A 17,847-nucleotide genomic window follows, 5' to 3' on the forward strand; every position below is an offset into this window, starting at 1 on the left:
TTTCAGACTGAAATGGTCAGTCTTCACCACAAAGTGCCTTCCAATTAGATAGGGTCTCCATTTATCCACTGCCATCACCATAGCTAGTAACTTCTTCTCATAAGTAGACAAGGATCTGTGTTTAAGGGCAAGAGCCTTGCTAAGGAAAGCTATGGGATGTCCCCTCTGAGACAACACTGCTCCAATGCCTAAATCAGAGGCATCAGTTTCTACCATAAACATTTCAGAAAAATCAGGTAATGCCAGGACTGGAGCCTGACTCATAGCTGTTTTCAGTGTCTCAAAAGCTTCAGTAGCCTCCTCACTCCAGTTGAAACCATTTTTCTTCAACAGATTTGTCAAAGGCTTGCTTATGAGGCCATAATTCCTCACAAATTTTCTATAATAACCAGTCAAGCCTAGAAAACCTCTTAATTCTTTGATATTCCTTGGTACAGGCCAATTCATCATTCCTTTGACCTTAGAAGGGTCAGTAGCAACTCCTTGTGCAGAGATAACATGTCCTAAATAATCAACTCTAGGGACTCCAAAAGAACATTTGCTTTCTTTGGCATACAAAGTATTTTGCCTGGTTAAATCTGTCCTGGCCACTTTACATAATTACTGGGCACAAATCTTTGTGCTACCGGCAGGAGTGATGGATAGGATACAAGCTCTATGCAGAAATTTCCTATGGGAGGGATCTGAAAGCTACTCTAAGGCACCTCTTGTCTCTTGGAAGATTATTTGCCTTCCTACTAAGGCTGGTGGTTTGGGTGTCATAGACAGCAGGATTTGGAATATTGCAGCTGTGGGGAAATTAGTATGGTGGATAGCTTCAAAGAAGGACCTTCTCTGGATTAAATGGATTGATAAGATCTATTTGAAGGGGAGAGAGTGGTTTGACTACCAGCCAAATGCTAACAGTTCCTGGGCATGGCGACAGGTATGCATGGTGAAGGATAAATTTGCATCAGGTTACAGGAATGGACAATGGCAGCTTCAGAATGGTCATTATTCCATTGGGAATGGATATAATTGGTTGAGGCAAGATAATCTGACGAAAGTACCATGGTTCAGCAGTGTCTGGAGTAGACTTAACACTCCCAAACATGTCTTCAATGCGTGGCTTATCAAACATGGCAGGCTCCTTACTATGGATAGGCTGCATAAAATGGGTATCACTGATCGTATGACTTGTTACTTGTGTGGAACGCATGATGAGGATCATGCTCATTTGATTGAAAAATGTAGTTATACTCGCAGATGTTATGAAAGGATGCGGGCATGGATTGGCGCATTGGGCAATGGTTTTGGGTCCACTGAACAAATGATGAAGATCAGGCATTGCTCTGGATTCCTGAGGAAGCTCTTATGCTCGTTGGTGATTGCTATGCATTATCATATTTGGTTCGCTCGTAATGCTTGCCGTGTGGAGTACAAGGTGATACACCCAAGTTTTCTAGTTAAAACAGTTATCGAAGATGGCAGACTAGCATTGCTAAAATATCAATATTATCATATGTCGCAAAATGATAGGGAGTGGTGCATATCTAGAGGATTAATGTAATAGTCTTGTTTTTTTTGTTTTGTTCTCCTGAATACATATAAGGAGGAATAAATGGTAGGTTGTAATTGGTGATTTTTTTCCCCTTGGGAAAAGTTTTAATATATTACTTACATTTAAACCAAAAAAAAAAAAAAAAAGTATTTTGCCTCAAAATATTCAGGGTCACTCTTAAATGCTCTTTATGGGTTTGAATATTTGGACTGTATATTAAGATGTCATCAAAGAATACTAGAATAAACTTCCTCAAATGTGGTCTGAAAATTTCATTCATTAAGCTTTGAAAAGTGGAAGGAGCATTAGTAAGACCAAATGGCATTACTAGAAACTCATAATGCCCCTCATGTGTCCTAAAAGCAGTTTTTTGAACATCTTCAGAATGCATTCTTATCTGCCAATAGCCAGCTCTAAAGTCTATTTTAGAAAAAACAGTAGAACCATGTAATTCATCTAAAAGCTCATCTATTATAGGAATTGGAAATTTGTCTTTCACTGTATTTTTATTCAACTCTCTATAATCAACACACAGTCTCTATGATCCATCCTTCTTTTTAACCAAAACCACAGGGCAGGAGAAAGGACTCTGGCTATGCCTCACAACTCCACTGTCCAACATTTCTTTGGTTATTTGTTCAATAGCATTCTTTTGAATGATGGGGTATCTATATGGTCTCACATTGATTGGTAAGGTTCCAGGATTTAAATGGATTTTATGATCATGACTTCTGTGAGGGGGTAGGGAATCTGGTTCAGCAAAAACATCAGTAAATTCACCCAACACAGCCTTAATGCACTCAGGAATGCTGTTAACTTCCTCTCCAATTCCTTCTTCCTCCTTGTACTGCACATCTAAGGCAAATAGCTGTCCTCCCTTACATGCTTGGGACAGTTTATCACCCCTTATCCACTGTAACTCTCCCTTTTTAATTCCCCTCAACACCACCTTTGTCCCTCTAAAATTAAAATATATTCTTAACTTGTCAAAATCCCAACTTACTGGTCCCAAAGAAGCCAACCATTGTACTCCTAGAACCATCTCACACCCTCCTAGAGGCACAATCATCACATCAGTAAAGAATTCCACATCATGCAACTTCCAAGTGAATTTCTTACACATTTTGGTTGTAATGATTTTGTCTCCATTTGCTACACTAACTTCCAATGGGCAAGTATTCACCAACCTACACCCTAATTTTCTTGCAACTCCTTCATCCAAGAAATTATGAGTACTCCCCGAATCTATTAAAATGTGCACTGAATGTGTTCTCACCTTCCCTGTCACCCTCATGGTCTGAAAAGAGTTATGTCCAGCCATAGCATTTAAAGAAATCAAGGGTTGTTCCTCCACTACTCCTTCAGTGATGTTAGGTTCTATATTCATTTCACACTCTTCTTCCATCTCCTCACTTTCTCCCTCAGTGTCCTCATATTCCTCAATTGGGATCACCTGAATCTTATACAATTTCCCTTTACACACATGTCCTGCAGTGTATTGTTCATCACAATAAAAACAAAGGTTCTTCCTCCTTCTTTCTTCTACATCTACAGGCAAGGGGGGTCTGTTTCTGTAGTTAGGTCTATAAGGGGTCATTTGGGTGTTTTGTTTTTGATAGTTGTGGCCTGCAGGGGTATTTTTAGGGTCATTTTTCTGGTAAGTTTGGCCTGGTCTGTACTGTGTCTGAAAATTGGTGTAATTAGGTCTGGGTTGAGGTGGTTTATCAAGCACGGGTTTGTTAATCTTGGTTGCAGAAATGGTTTCTTCCTGCAACCTAGCATACTCTACTGCTTCTGATAATGTTTCAGGTTTAAAAGCCTTAACAAAGGGTTTAACAGCAGGTTTTAAACCTCCAACAAAACTGTCTAAAAAGTACTGATCAGGTAATAATCTATTTCTTTGTAACATCAACCCTTTAAGATGTTCAAATGAATCTAGATAATCCTCTAAAGAACCAGTTTGTGACAATTTATTGAATTCTTCCACCACATTACTATCAATGGCTTCTTTAAATCTGATACACAAATCCATGGCAAAATCATTCCAATCCACATTTGCTCTAATTGACATATAAGATTGAACCCAAGGTTCAGCCTTTCCAATCACATATAATGAGGCTAGGTCTGCTTTTTGGTTATTTGGTACTTTACACAAATAAAAATATCTGTTGCATTTCTTAATCCAATTCCTAGCATTTTTACCATCAAATTGGGGAAATTCAATCTTAGGGTTAAAATTGAAATTTCTAGGGTTTGTATGTATACCTTCACGATTTCCAGGTTCCTCATTGATTCTATTATTCATTGCATTATTCTGAAAACCCTGAAGAAGCTGCTCAATCCTCTGATTTTGTTCCCTCATCATACCCATGGAATCCTCAATCAATTTCATTCGTTCCTCCATTTGTGCTCGTAGTTGGACAATTGTTAACTTTGCCAGCTTTAATCTTGTTCTTTAATGGCGGATGAACTCAAAGCTTCAACTCAACTCTTTAAGAACTTCAAGGTATAACAATGGCGGAAGTAAAACAGAAGACAGGATGAACTGTCTCTGATACCAACTGTAACAATCTCAGGGAATTAATTCCGGAAGAATGTCACAAATCGGCAATTCAAACACAGGAGCTTCGAAGTAATGAAGAACAAAGCTCGGATGTTGAATTAATGGAGTTTTATTATCAATGAAAGATTAAAAATGTCAATTGCTTACAAATGTAAACTATTCAATGAATGTAGAATTACAGAGAATTGTAAGAGAAGATGAATTGTTTTGTTGTAATAGAATTATGATGAATGAATGTAACTAATTATTTCAGCTAATTATTTATAGTGATTAACTACTTTGACTTTGCTTTAACCGACTTTGACTCCCCTTAACAAACTTTTGATGACGTGGCTCATTTCTTCCCGCCAAACTGGTTGGGTTGTTACACTAGAGCATCCGAAACTTACCTAATGTGATGCGCCATATGTGATGTTGGGCTACATTCGATAATCAACTTATCAACCTAACTTTATTTACATTGTTCAACAAAAACCTAGGGATACCAATGGACCCTCGATTCTGTCCAGATCCAACGGAGTCACTCAAACAATTGAATAAATATGATAGGTTTCTGCTTTTTCACATATAGATTTTACTCTTTTACATACGTTCTTTACAATTTTATACTTGTCATTTTTTCTCATCTCCCTCACTCAATATCAGTCACTCATCTCTTCTCTCTCACAGCCCCTTCTCCTCCCTCATTCCAATCCGACAAGCGTGTATAAATTTAAATGTTTTATGCTTTTTAATAATAATTTCACTTATTGGCATTTTATATTCTATGTTACTTATTGATTATAGACATATGATTGAATGTATGGAAATTTTGCAGTGTGTGGAACATTATGAGATCTGAACACCAGTCATTATGAGGTCAACGCAACACCGAAAGCCATCTGCTCCTCAAACCCCTTCCCTCTTGCACCCGCTTCTTCTCCCTCGTCCTCAGTCATCACGAAAACGCACCATTCATCGCGCCAGCCCTCATGATTCATGAACACAAATTTGATTAATCAAATAAAACTCAACAAACCCTAATTTCATCCTTTAACAAACGAATAAAATTTAATTAATTGAATAAAACTCAATAAATAATATTAATAGTTGATAAAAACTTAAATTATTACTTCATTAATTGAAAAATTAGAATTTATTATTCAAGTTTTTGGAGCAATTAGATTAGGTTTTAGAAAACGTTGATAAAGACTTGATTTTCTTAGGTTGTGACTAAGAGGGGTATTTGATGGAAAGTTAATGAAAAAGTAAAGTTTGTATGTGAAAAAAACAATTCTGATTGATGAAAGTTGCTCAGTTTATGAGGTTAAACACTTTGCCATGAGCCCATGATTCAGTTCACAATAGTTCTTCGTATGGGCTAAGCATCCACAATGGTAAGCTAGTTGCTACTAGCTTACCTTTGCCACATAAGATTTTCAAGCTAGAATATTTTTAAGCTACAAACTACTACAATGGTAAGCTACTAGCTTAGTGTGGTGGCTTAAATGCACCATATGTCAACTACCTTCCACAACACTCTTTTAATTAATACATTTACTTATTTTACCTAGAAAATAAAAATTAAAAATATTTAAGTGTTGTTTTAATTGGTAGATTTTTTCTTGTGGGCCCATTTGAGCTACTAGCTCCATGGATTTGGAGCTACTCAATTTCAATTTGCTTTAAGATACATGTAAAGTCTTTCCAATGGTTAAACAAGTAGCTTGCAAACTTTTTTATTTGCAAGCAAGTCCTTTTGCTTAACCATTAGAGATGCTCTAATGGGCCTGGACCTTGTTGATCATAAATACACAAGACAAGATGTTGGTTAGACCAGCAAGAGCTTTATTGAGAGTAGAAGAGGACTATAGGTTGGCGATGCCTTGTATAAAACCGTCTTACTCAAGACTTCTTGTTTCGTATTAGAGTAGAAGAGGACTATAGGTGGGCAATACCTGGTATAAAACCGTCTCACTCAAGACTTATTGTTTCGTGTTAGAGTTAGGTGATCCGCTTACAAGTGAGGTTTAGCATGTATTGAGTATTGACATAAATAGCTTAAGCTAATGATTGAAGACACAACCAATCAAACACATTTATAAGCTACACTCCATTCCCCACGAATAGGTGAGTAGACTTCTCGAAAATCGACTTGATCTAGTTCATTTTGGATTATCACTATTAAGCAATTTGTTATACGAGTCTTCAATCTGTTAGTTGCCACTTCAAACGACTAGCACGAGTCTCAAGTGTTGAATAATGTTTTATAATGGTTCGATTTTTGAACATTATTGCAAACTAGACGACACAAACCTCATTCTAGTGACAGCCAGTAAAAAAAGACCGGTCTGGTCGAGTTGGACGATTTCTAAGACTGAATCCGAGATTTAATACAGAGTAATCGAGTATAAAGTATGGGACCCACCAAATGTTGGTTACTAAGACATCAAGACATGGCTGATGGAAACGGTTGCTGAGTTAATGGTATCCAAATAAAAATCAATTTAAAAACCAGAAAATGCGAGACCACGATGCCTACTTGAAACATAAGTCAACCTCTCAACAACTTCATTCCTTCATTCATTCATTCATTCAATTCAATTTTCACAATCTTAACTCATTGTAACTTCTTCATAAATTGTAGTATTGTAAATTGGCAATGCCGGCACCTGAAAACCCGAAAGTAGGCGGGTGTTACATATGGTTCATCTCCTTCCTACTCTTTGTGTTTACGATATCCGGAGCTGTCTTCTTGCTATTATACGTCACTCAACCTGCGTCAAAAGCAACAACATTGTTCGCTTGTATTGGTGTCACTTTGGTTTTCTTGCCTTGGGTATTTTGGTTTCTTACCTTCTTTTATCGGGTTATTTCTCGTTATTGTGGGTTCAGGATGATTTGTTTTGGTCCATATGGATCCGGGTATCCGAATAATAATTATAATAATAATAATAATAATAATAATAATAATAATAATGATATTGGTGATAAAAATGGTCCTGTCATGAGTTCTATTGTGGTCAACAACTTGGATGATGTTGCTGTTGTTCCCGTTGTTCAGGATGGTACGGTCAATGGCGATGGTGCTGGAGGAGGTAACGATAATGGCCACGGTGACAATGATGGTGATATTGGGAATGAAGAAACGGAGACAACGGGTCCAAGGCGAGTTCGCTTTGGAGGGGTAGTGATTATAGGAGAAACCGACAATGCTAACCCCGTTGAACATGAGGGGAGCCCAGAAGTTTTGTCACGCTCATCATCTTCTTCATCGTCAGTGTCGAGGCATTCCCACGATAGTGAAACACCGCTAAGATTGTCGATGGCCTAAAATAGACCGTCGACAATCTTGCAACTTCATTTTGATTTATTCTTTAACAGACGAAGGAAAACGCAGTTGGTATCTTAGCTGCACGTCGGGTAAAACTCGGGAATAGGCGACAATCTTGCAACTTCTCGATATTGAGAAAATGTCACAATCAGTTAGTTGCATACTAAGAAAAATCTTGAAGACAAGGCAGGCAACTAAATCCGGCTTCAATCAAGGTAAGAAATTGGAGCATCGATACAAAGAGCTTAGGACTATTGGTGATTGGTTGGTGTACAGAAACTATTACTCCGTATATTGCTAGAAAGATTTAAACTTATATATTTTACTCGATTTTTGTGATTTGTATACATTTATTGTGTCCGATAAAGAACGATTTTATTTGATTTTGCTGTATCATTCTTTTTAGTGTCAGGGGTCAGTCATTTTAAATAAGGCTTATTTGATTTCTAAGGAATACTATAACTCACACGAAATTCCAATTCAATACGGGAATTTTCTGTATAAATGAATGCAGAATGCAGTTTTAGACAAATGTATACTTTACATCTGTAATGTAAGAACAAATACAAGAACTATTTTCACCTATTACAATCTCATTTTGCTATATGTAGTCCTACGGACGAGTTTTGAGTGACGAATACAAATGAATAATGATACATAACCTTAACATATGGGGTTTCGCTAGTCTAATGAAATCGTACAGCATCCAACATACAGCCTCACCAGTAAAATGGCTTGAGGATGTTGACAGAATCAACATAACTGTCATATACAAGTCGATCTACAGTTTATCTGCAAAATGACGATGGAGTCGACTGTCAGCTAATTACCGACATTAGCACAATCATTTTGTTTTTGTAAGGGAGCCACAAGAGCAATTTAATGTTGTCCAGATAATTAGTACCACATCTCGATTAGTAACTCCTAGCCGACATGTCCACATTGGCACATTCTATAAGAAAGTAGAGATGTAATGTCACAATGGATTTTTCATAATTAGCTATGATCGACACTAGCAACGTAGTCTGAGTAAACCAGCTTATATGATACTATTGACCTTAGATCAATGAAATCTCTAACGGCTGCACGACATGCTAAAGATCCACTAGTGAACAAGCATAATGGCAATTTGATGAAAACAAAGAGTGACCTCGCATTCCAGTGGGGATAGATATACTTACCTTATTATGGGTTATTGACAGCCAAATAATGTTTGTATCAAGTCATCCAAGCGTCATGATTGAGAAACCGGGATGCTCAAAGATCCTGTATGAAGCAATCTAGGCAGTACCTGTAAGATTAAGTGCCAAGTACAAATTTTGTAGTTCTTGCAAATGAAGTGTGAGGATAATCAGTGATAATATTGGAATTAACAATACCTCGCCACACCGAGCACTAATCTTCAAGGGCACAATACCATCTGCCCTAGTTTGACCGATGTTTATAATTGCTGTAGCTGCACCTGCCTCATGAGCCGCTCTGCAATATCCATATGGAACCCACTTATCTTTTCATTCAATTGATTGCTTTAAGAGTAATGATGTTAAGAGCGAGTTCTCTATATTTTCGCCTAGTTTCTTTTGAAAAATTCAGAAAAGACCAGAGAAATTGATTGAAGTTCCGTAAAGGGTCAATTTTAGATAACTAAATTTCAGAAAAATAATTCCTATAGAAAACAAGTTTAGCCATTATAAAACTAGGTCATATATAACGGGAAAAACTATGTCATTCTTTCTAAGCTAGTTAAGTTGTACCCGGATATAGAACCAGTAGTACCTAACCAATCTGAAGGCAGACATCGTCATCACAGATGATCCAACAACTAGAAAAGCATCACAAGTTTTTGCAGCTTCCATTGCTCTATCAGCTTGATCCTTCGGAACATTGTCTCCAAAGAAGACAACCTTCAAAACGAAAAACGACGTTAAAAAGAGAGAACTACAAATATAATCCATTTTGAAGTGAGAACACCCCCCTCCCCCTCCCCACCAATGAAAAAAGAACTGGTTTCATCCCTAGTTTTACACCAATGATTTCATATCCCAGTGTCTCAGAACACAATGATGTTTTGTTTAGTACTTCAATGACTTCAAAAATACTGCATGTCACATATGGCGAGCCTTCAACCAATCGTTGGTTGGCGCAGTGGTAGCATGGGGCTGCGCTTGGTAGGGAGGTCTGCGGATCGATCCCCCACAACTGCGATTGGGAGGGGTTTAAATACCGTAATCCTTGGACACGCCCCGAAATCCGGATTAGTCGGCCCAATGTGGTTCGGATTACCGGATAGTTTGACCAAAAAAAAAACATATGGCGAGCCTTCAAAGCACAAACAAAACTGTTTCGCACAAGCTAAACCAGATTGGGCTACACCAAATGTAAAATGTCTCTTGATATTTACATTACTAGTTGGCTTACAGCAACTTAAAGATCTTCGGAATGATAAGCGAGCGCTTCAAAATTGGTTAATAAGACAAGGAAATGTAAATGTAAATAAATAATCCAAATTTACCATTAAGGTAAATTGTTTGTACTAATCATGTATGCTAGGTGTAAGCACTACATAAGTGTTAAGTGTAAAATAAATAAGCTAGCAAAGTGTCTTAGGTGTAGTGCCAGGTGTAACACCAAGGTGTGCCAAGTGTATGTGGCATGCTTATCATGTAACCTCCTTGAGTAGTATAAATAGAGAGGCTTGTGACCTTACAAACACAAGCTAAGTTGAAATTAAAAAACACTTCACATCAAAATTCTCTTAACTCTTGTTCCTAATATAAGTTCTAGCTTTACAACTTCTTGTTCTACTCTTTATTCTTAGTATTACAACTTTGATCCTAACCAACCTCCTTTGTGGTTGTACTTACTATGTGTTCGAAAACTTGGAGATAATAATCCCGCTTATATCAAGATATGCATCAGAATCCCATATTTCAACTTTCAAGGCAGTCTTTATTGTCAGTTGCCAAAAAAATAAAAAAATACAACAACAACAACAACATCAGAGCCTTAATCCCAAAATGATTTGGGGTCGGCTGACATGAATCATCCTTTCGAACCGTCCATGGGTGAACGCACGCCTCAAAATGCGACTAAAAAAAGGGAAGATGAAAAACAAAAAGGGAGAACGAAAATGTAATGTAAAGTCAAGGTGAACTAAGGGGTTTTAAAATCGAATTCCGTCTTTTTTTTATAAAAACTTAAAATTTAAATCGAGGGAAAAGATTAAAGCGATTTTTAAAAACCGAAATAGAGTTAAGGATCCGGAATGAACCAGGTAAAATCTATAAGAAAGTGGTTGTTGAAAAAGTGTGTAATAAAGGAGAGAAAAATAAATAAATAAATTTCTTTAAATCAAATAAATACAAAAACACTAAATCAGTCAAAAAAATATCAAATACTAAAAATCCACATGTATCCTTTCCCTCCATTGTGCCCTCTCTGTCACCATACTCTCCTCAAGCCCCAGAACTCTCAATCGTGCTCTATCACTCTCAACCATGTCTGTCTCGGTCTTCCTCTGCCTCTAGGGACCTTTTCTGTTCTCCAAGTCTCCAGCCTCCTAACTGGTGCGTCCATAGGTCTCCTTCTCACATGGCCAAACCATCTTAGTCGGTTTTCCATCATCTTGTCCTCTATTGGCGCCACTTTTACCTTTTCCCTAATCACCTCATTCCTTAACCGATCTTTCCTTGTATGTCCGCACATCCACCTCAACATGCGCATCTCCGCCACACTCATCTTCTGAATGTGACAATAAAAAAATAAAAAAATAATTTTCAAGGCAGCCTAAGTCAGATTCTACTTTAAATTGAGGACTTCATGATGAACAACAATCAAGGATCTTGCCAAAGACATTACCAAACTAGCAAAGATAACAATTATCTCCATCTCATTTATATTGTCACTATCTGACTTCGATGGTCGAACGATATCAAACTTTAACACATAATTTCACCAGATATATGTAAATTCACAATGCGAGATTTGTGACATTTACCAAAACTACTACTTTAAAATTGTCAATTTCTAAAAGTCCTAATTTGTATTTTCTGAGACATAATCAGTAAAAAGCTGCGGTTGAATGACCACGAGAGTCAAAGACGATACATATGAGATGGAGGGAGAAAATTATCCATCTGGAAAATGGCAATGTAACATGCCACAAAAACTGGAGCATGGAATCAGCCTACCAGGTGAAGGTGACTAGCAAGAGGATACAACTCCTTGGCATGGAAAGCATCTTACCTCAGGCTTGAGCACTCCATCACATTTAGGGCAAGCAGGAATAATCAAATCTTCTTCCCAATATTTCTCATCAATGTCAAGATCACCATCGGGCCTCATCTTCATGCCAAATGTTTTGTCTGACCCAGGACTGTCGAAAGTCAATATATCAAGTGCTTCTGCCCACTGCAAGGACATGTCAACATATTAGTCGGCATGAAGAATGAACATAATATGGCATATATGGGTCAATCTAAAAGCTGACAACAGAAGAATTTAGCACAAGCCATTAAAATAAAATTCCCATATACTCCGTAATATGGTCCTTATCTAGAAAACTTTTCATAATTTAATGTGGACATTATTTCATCCTCACAGCCTCAACTTGGATGGATATAGACAATCGCTTTCAAGTCATTAAATAAATACCAAATGTGAAAAACTAATAAATGAAATAGCCAAACACAAATCCATTAGTCCCTCTTATGCCAAAAAGGAGGACATGGGTAAAATTCATAAAATATAACCTTTTGCAGACATTACTGAAGTACTCCGTATATGAAATGTTGATCTCAGGTTAACTTTGATGTATATAAATCACATCTCTAACTGTATCCATCAAGACATTAAAATGAAGCAACTAACCTTAGGGTTAAGATCCTTCAGTAGGTCCTGGAATGATTGCCGACCAATTGAAAAACCACATTCAATACAACCCACACTGTACACAGTTCCATGTAACTCCAGAGGATTGCTGCCAGCACGATGATGCAGTCTGAAAGATAAATTATAAGCGCGCTAAATGGCTGAATAAACAACTTGTCAGATTGACACTTGGTATTGGATGCGAATGCAAGGTCAGAATACCTGTCAACATTTTGTGTTATCATAAAACTTATCCTTCCAGCTTTTTCTAAGGCGGCTAATGCAAAATGACCAGCACCGGGTTGTGCAGCAGTAAAACGTCTCCATCCAGCATAGCTTCTGGCCCAGTAACGCTTGCGGGCCTTGGCTGAGCGAACAAACTCCTACTAACAAAAAGGGATACACAAAAAAGGAAAAACACATAAATACATATATCTAAGATAACCAAAGAAACACAATATAGTAAATGAATATCAAACTAGTATACAATATAAATGCAGAAGATATGCTTTGAACGTGATGCCTATCTCCGTAGTCTGTTCTTCATCAGAGGTTGATTACAGTTAGAACTTTCAGACAAAGTGCAGGATGCATCCACTACAATATTAGCCTTACACTTAAGCTACTAAAGCTATAGAGAGACCAAGAAAACTGACAGCAGGTGGTTTGAATTTCTTTTAAAATAAGACAAACGTCCATATTTCCTTATGCACACACACGCTGGGGAAAAGAGGCTCAAAACGAGTCACAAAAGAAGTTCAAACCACCTGCAAGAACTTCTATGTGACAAGCAAGAACTTCTAGTACCCAAATAACAGCACATGCCTTCAGATCACCTGGTGGGTCATCGGTTTGAAACCAGAACTATATGCTCCATTAGGGCTGCAACAACAAATCCAGAGTCATTTTTTGTTTCTGTTTTTATATACAAGAGTTATTAGATCAACAATGAAGTAAAAAAGGGACATGGGGTAACATTACAAAATACAAAGATGCCTAATTCTATTGTACAAACCTAACTGGAATACCGTTAGCTTTAACCCATAAAGAAGCTCTAAAAACAACCCTTAACCAAATTAAATCACAAGTCTAACCCCTGAAAATATGAAATAACACTCAAACCATGCACACCTAATAATATTAACTCATCCATCTCCTACTATAAGGCGACCTTCGCAGATTGAGATCCCAAGAACTCCCCACATAATGTAGAAAATAAAGATGGTGCACAAGTCAGGATTCTCTAAACGAACATACTTAGATGCTGTATCGGAAGATGTACTAGTATATACTACGAGCTCATTCATAATCTCATTCCAGAAACTCAACTTCCACACTAACAAGTTTCTTGTTAATATTAATCATCACTTGCGTGGCAATTAGTTGGATCATTCATTATTATGACAAACCCTCTGCTAATTTTGCATTTTGTCATTTAAAGCACCCTTGTGATCTTTGTTTGAAAAGGCACGAGGTGCACCAAGGCGAGGAGGACCCCATGTGACAAATGGCAAGGTGTGTGCCTTATGGACACGAGGGGTACAGTTTTACAAACAAATTAGTAAATTTTAGACATTGTTTTGTGCAAGATTTATGTTTTTGGATTTCAAGGAGGGTTTAGGGATAATGTGCCAAAGAGAAGCGAATAATAAATGAAGAGAGGAACAAATATATTAAAATTCCATAGTACTGCGCCTTGTCTATAAGGCGCACTTATGGTGCACCGAGGCGTTTTGGCTAGTGCCTCACTTGATGAAACTACTATATCTACAGACTTACAAACATATATACAGAACGGCTAACGCCATACTTGGTCATAGATTTTAAGCGTGTGATGTCACAGACACAAGTTAGAAGCATTAATCGTAGAGCTTATGAGCAAAAAAAAAAAAAAAAAAAAAAAAAAAAAAAAAAAAAAAAAAAAAAAAACTCTGGATACCCCATGATCAGTGCACTTTACTTTGTAGGAGCTCCAAAAATATGCAGGCTTATCCTTGGAATTTGAAACAAAAGAGAGTTCCATCCAAAACAAGCAGGATAAGGTAAAGGAAGGATAGGAAGAAACTAGTACAATGAAGACAGAAAACACTTATCACCTTCTATAATCTGGAATGCCACACTCTGTACTCATTCCTGCTCCAGTTAATACAACTAGCTTGTTGCTGCAATTTGCACAGCAGGAATGACGTGAGACAAAAAAATCTTTACCAGTGCCATACGCCCATACTTAATGGATTTCACTCAGTACATGTTTAGGTTATTAAATATGGTATCTATATAACGCTAAATCACAAATATGAGAAAGCCACTGACCTCTTATCAAAAAACTGATACAAAAGGTCAATGTCCTTGATGCTGGGAGGAGATGCTTCAGGAACCATCTTTTTATCCCTAAGATAATCCTTATTTTCCTTTCTTACAGCTGAAGTTCCTGGAACTGACATCCGGAATGTGGTGTGCACAGCTCTGACTTGCCTTTTGAAGGATAAGGAATTTCTTGCCCTATTTGATGACAGGCATCTTTTGCTACTTGACGAAACTGCGTCTATGATCAGAAACATAATATTATGCCGAGTCAAACTAGAAAAGCACAGCAAAGCCATAATGAATATTCAAACAAAATACAGCAACAGGATACTTGCCTGCCAGTGAAAGACTGAAAAACATTCTCCCATTCCTTAAACTCTGAAATTTCAAAGAACAACTTTAAGTCATGCTAAGACATACAATTGATAATCTTCAACATGAACATAATCGCTTCACAATTTTTCAGGTACGAAAACTAAATTATCAGATTGACTTGACGGCTACCGTATATGGTTGGGGTAAGGGATAAGGGAGCACCATCTTACCTGTTTCTTGAAAACATAACAAGGTTGTTTTTTAATGACCCGTAACAAATTTACGTGGAAAATTGGATAAATGGACTACGACTCCGCAATATAAAAGCGGCACAAGTTTAATGATCTGATTTACTTTATTCCACCATGTTGCAAAGCTGTGGAAAATGTGAGTTTTTGGTTCTACGGGAAACAAAAAACCGCTTCTTTAAAGATAGTTAAAAACTCATATGACTTCCAAAAGACGGTGAAAAAATTTACATTTCTTCATAAAACCCTAGATATAGTTGACTGTTTTCCCTAGTAATGAGTTCACAAGTAAAAATGAGCCAAGTTGTGGTGTTCAGAATAAAAACTCTTGCCACATTGCGTATATAAACTAATCCATGCGATGGTGTCCAAATAAAAATCTTGAAAACGAGTGAATAAAAGTGACTGAAGCCAAAATCCAACAATCAAAACTGTTCAATGGGCGTACAAAAAACCATAATTGAATCTTCTGCTACTAGCATTCACTTGGAACCATGCGCATCTAAATTGATATCCACTAAATCAATTTACATGTCTGTAAGCCTAAATCAATGGTAAGACCATCAAAAGGTCAATAGCCCTTATTTTCCAAGAAAGAAAATCCATCCTGATATGATCACCCACTCCCATCACAAGTTCCTTGTGTATACAGTATACCTCCACACTCGAGTAGTATAAAAAAGCATTTTCGTAGTAGTGAGCTAGTAAAACACCTAAATCGATAAGCAAAGTGGCTAATAAGCTAAGTTTAGCTAAGCTAACCCATCTCCACACCCTAGAGCACAACACTCTTATAGTTTCAAACTAGCATATACTACCATCACCAATATTTGATACAAAAACAATGCTCAACATTCTAAATACGACACAAATGTTCGAAGCAACGACAACATTAACATTTTCCCCAGTACTTCAAGGGCTCCAGCAAATTGCGAGGTAAGGAGGAGCCGGATAAAATTAATGAAATGCATTAGGGTTTAATAATCAAACTATCAGTACATTCAACAGGCATTGCAAATACAAAAGATCATATGAACCCATTAGGGTTTTAATAACTCTACAATGCTACATTTACTGAACCCACATAACAATCAACAAAATAAACTAAATCAAATCATGAAACCCATGATTAAACATAATTAATTAACACATTAACATACATGAAATGAATTAAAGCTGTGTTCTTGGCAAATAATTAGAAAAGAAGAAGAAAGGATAACTCACAGAAAGGAAATGGTAAGATTGCAATGCATAAGACATGTTGTGATTTCAGTTGATTGATGGCAATTAGGTTTAATTGTTATTGTTTAGGGTTCTTAGAATTTGGGCGAAATTCACAAGGATTTGGGGGTTGGGTTACTTGGGTATATCAACAATACATCTGCTACGTTCTTCTTTAATTTCATTTCATCTTCAATTGTTGGCCGTTTCTCAGCCGCCAAAAATTATCATCATTTTTCTACTAAGTATACCTTATATATTTGAAAAAATTAGAAATAATCATCACGTATTTGTCTTTTTTATAAATGATCACCACGTATTTGCTCAAATAATCCTCAACTTCACTGTATATTCCCAATCACCACCGTATTTTAACCCCGAGCATGATTTTTCCTCTTTTCCGACTTGTTAAGTGACGATTTACGCGAAATACCAAAATTGTCCTCATTTAATCACACTAACACAACAATTTCCCCAACTAATCACCCAAATAACACAACTTTTTCCCCAATTTAATTAAGGAACCCTAAATTCCCAAATTCATATAATAAATTTCCCAAATTCATTTACTTCTCACTCCTCAATTCATTTGCTTCCCTTTTATGTGTTCAACTCTTGGTAATATGAGTAACAAAAAATCCTCTGATTTGCTAAATCAGCAGCATCACAAATGAAATTGTGAACTGAGTTCTGCCAAAACAAATTCCCAACAAATAATCCCAAACACATAACACGAAAATACAATATTGGGGAAAATGAATTCACTGATAGAGCCTAGAAGTTGTACGTATATAATCATACGACAATCTGAGGAACCTTCCTGAGTGAAGATTGGATGTAAACCACCCATTGCGTTTGCGCTAGCTAATTCGGAGTATTTGTTTTTCCGATTGAAAAGTTTCCTACTAAAATCAAGTTGATGTCAATCTTGAGATAATCACCTACCCAGCAGCCACACTAAAAATAAGTTAATCTAGGAGCAACAATCAACATACTATTTAACGGCAAATTATATCCTACTCCCAGGAGTAAGTAGTATTATACACTCATAGTAGTTAAAAAAAAGACAAAATTAACTACCTACTACATCACTGGATGTTTCTTCTTTTTCTTTTTTCCAAATTACTCGATTTATCAAATTTAAAATTCTATCAAATCCAAAAAAAAATTCTTCTATTTGTACTCGAATTTATCAAGTTTATAATTCGTAATCGTTAAATTACACTACCATTTTCACTTAATTAAAAGTCAATGCAATATTATCATATGGTGAATATCACACTACATGGTAGTACATATTCATCAAATTACATTATCATTATCATCACTAAATTAAAAGTGTATATAATTGTATCGTTTATCCTTTTTTCGTATTTTTCCCAACAACTTCTTTATCTCTTAAGACATCAACGGTACTATTAGACTTCATATTCACAATCGAATATTCTCTTGTTTTGCGCCGGACATTTTT

At 36.7% G+C, this 17,847-nt stretch overlaps 3 protein-coding genes across 4 annotated transcripts; 1 reads left to right on the top strand and 2 right to left on the bottom strand.

Moving 5' to 3' along the window:
• Positions 1 to 637: 637 nt before the first annotated feature.
• On the top strand, positions 638 to 1,549 carry LOC141648816 (uncharacterized). The gene has a single exon (XM_074457531.1). The coding sequence runs from the start codon at positions 638 to 640 to the stop codon at positions 1,547 to 1,549; it is 912 nt and encodes a 303-aa protein (XP_074313632.1).
• A 529-nt stretch (positions 1,550 to 2,078) lies between these two features.
• LOC141648817 (uncharacterized) lies at positions 2,079 to 3,944 on the bottom strand. Its single transcript, XM_074457532.1, has one exon. The coding sequence runs from the start codon at positions 3,942 to 3,944 to the stop codon at positions 2,079 to 2,081; it is 1,866 nt and encodes a 621-aa protein (XP_074313633.1).
• Positions 3,945 to 7,895: 3,951 nt separating this feature from the next.
• LOC141647373 (NAD-dependent protein deacylase SRT2) lies at positions 7,896 to 16,608 on the bottom strand. Of its 2 annotated transcripts, none has more exons than XM_074455517.1 (12): positions 16,380 to 16,608; positions 14,928 to 14,970; positions 14,599 to 14,830; positions 14,382 to 14,447; positions 13,122 to 13,167; positions 12,508 to 12,668; positions 12,286 to 12,415; positions 11,662 to 11,826; positions 9,193 to 9,320; positions 8,796 to 8,895; positions 8,598 to 8,707; positions 7,896 to 8,208 (listed from the first exon to the last, which is right to left on the bottom strand). In XM_074455517.1, the coding sequence occupies exons 1-11, from the start codon at positions 16,413 to 16,415 to the stop codon at positions 8,651 to 8,653; spliced, it is 1,164 nt and encodes a 387-aa protein (XP_074311618.1). In that variant the 5' UTR covers positions 16,416 to 16,608; the 3' UTR covers positions 7,896 to 8,208; positions 8,598 to 8,650. The 2 variants fall into 2 exon arrangements, with proteins under 2 accessions (XP_074311618.1, XP_074311619.1); XM_074455518.1 differs by lacking the exon at positions 7,896 to 8,208 and adding an exon at positions 8,242 to 8,368.
• Between the last annotated feature and the right edge of the window lie 1,239 nt (positions 16,609 to 17,847).

Source organism: Silene latifolia, chromosome 3 (assembly GCF_048544455.1).
Source record: "Silene latifolia isolate original U9 population chromosome 3, ASM4854445v1, whole genome shotgun sequence".
NCBI classification, from domain to species: Eukaryota; Viridiplantae; Streptophyta; class Magnoliopsida; order Caryophyllales; family Caryophyllaceae; genus Silene; species Silene latifolia.

Bases quoted from the DNA above. Each gene is read 5' to 3' on its own strand.
- LOC141647373 (XM_074455517.1), bottom strand. From the start codon at position 16,415: ATGTCTTATGCATTGCAATCTTACCATTTCCTTTCT. The intron at 13,168-14,381 runs GTGATAAGTGTT...TTGTTGTTGCAG, and splicing joins GGCATTCCAGATTATAGAAG to CCCTAATGGAGCATATAGTT. The intron at 11,827-12,285 runs GTTAGTTGCTTC...ATGTCCTTGCAG, and splicing joins TGAAGGATCTTAACCCTAAG to TGGGCAGAAGCACTTGATAT.
- LOC141648816 (XM_074457531.1), top strand. From the start codon at position 638: ATGGATAGGATACAAGCTCTATGCAGAAATTTCCTATGGGAGGGATCT.
- LOC141648817 (XM_074457532.1), bottom strand. From the start codon at position 3,944: ATGGAGGAACGAATGAAATTGATTGAGGATTCCATGGGTATGATGAGG.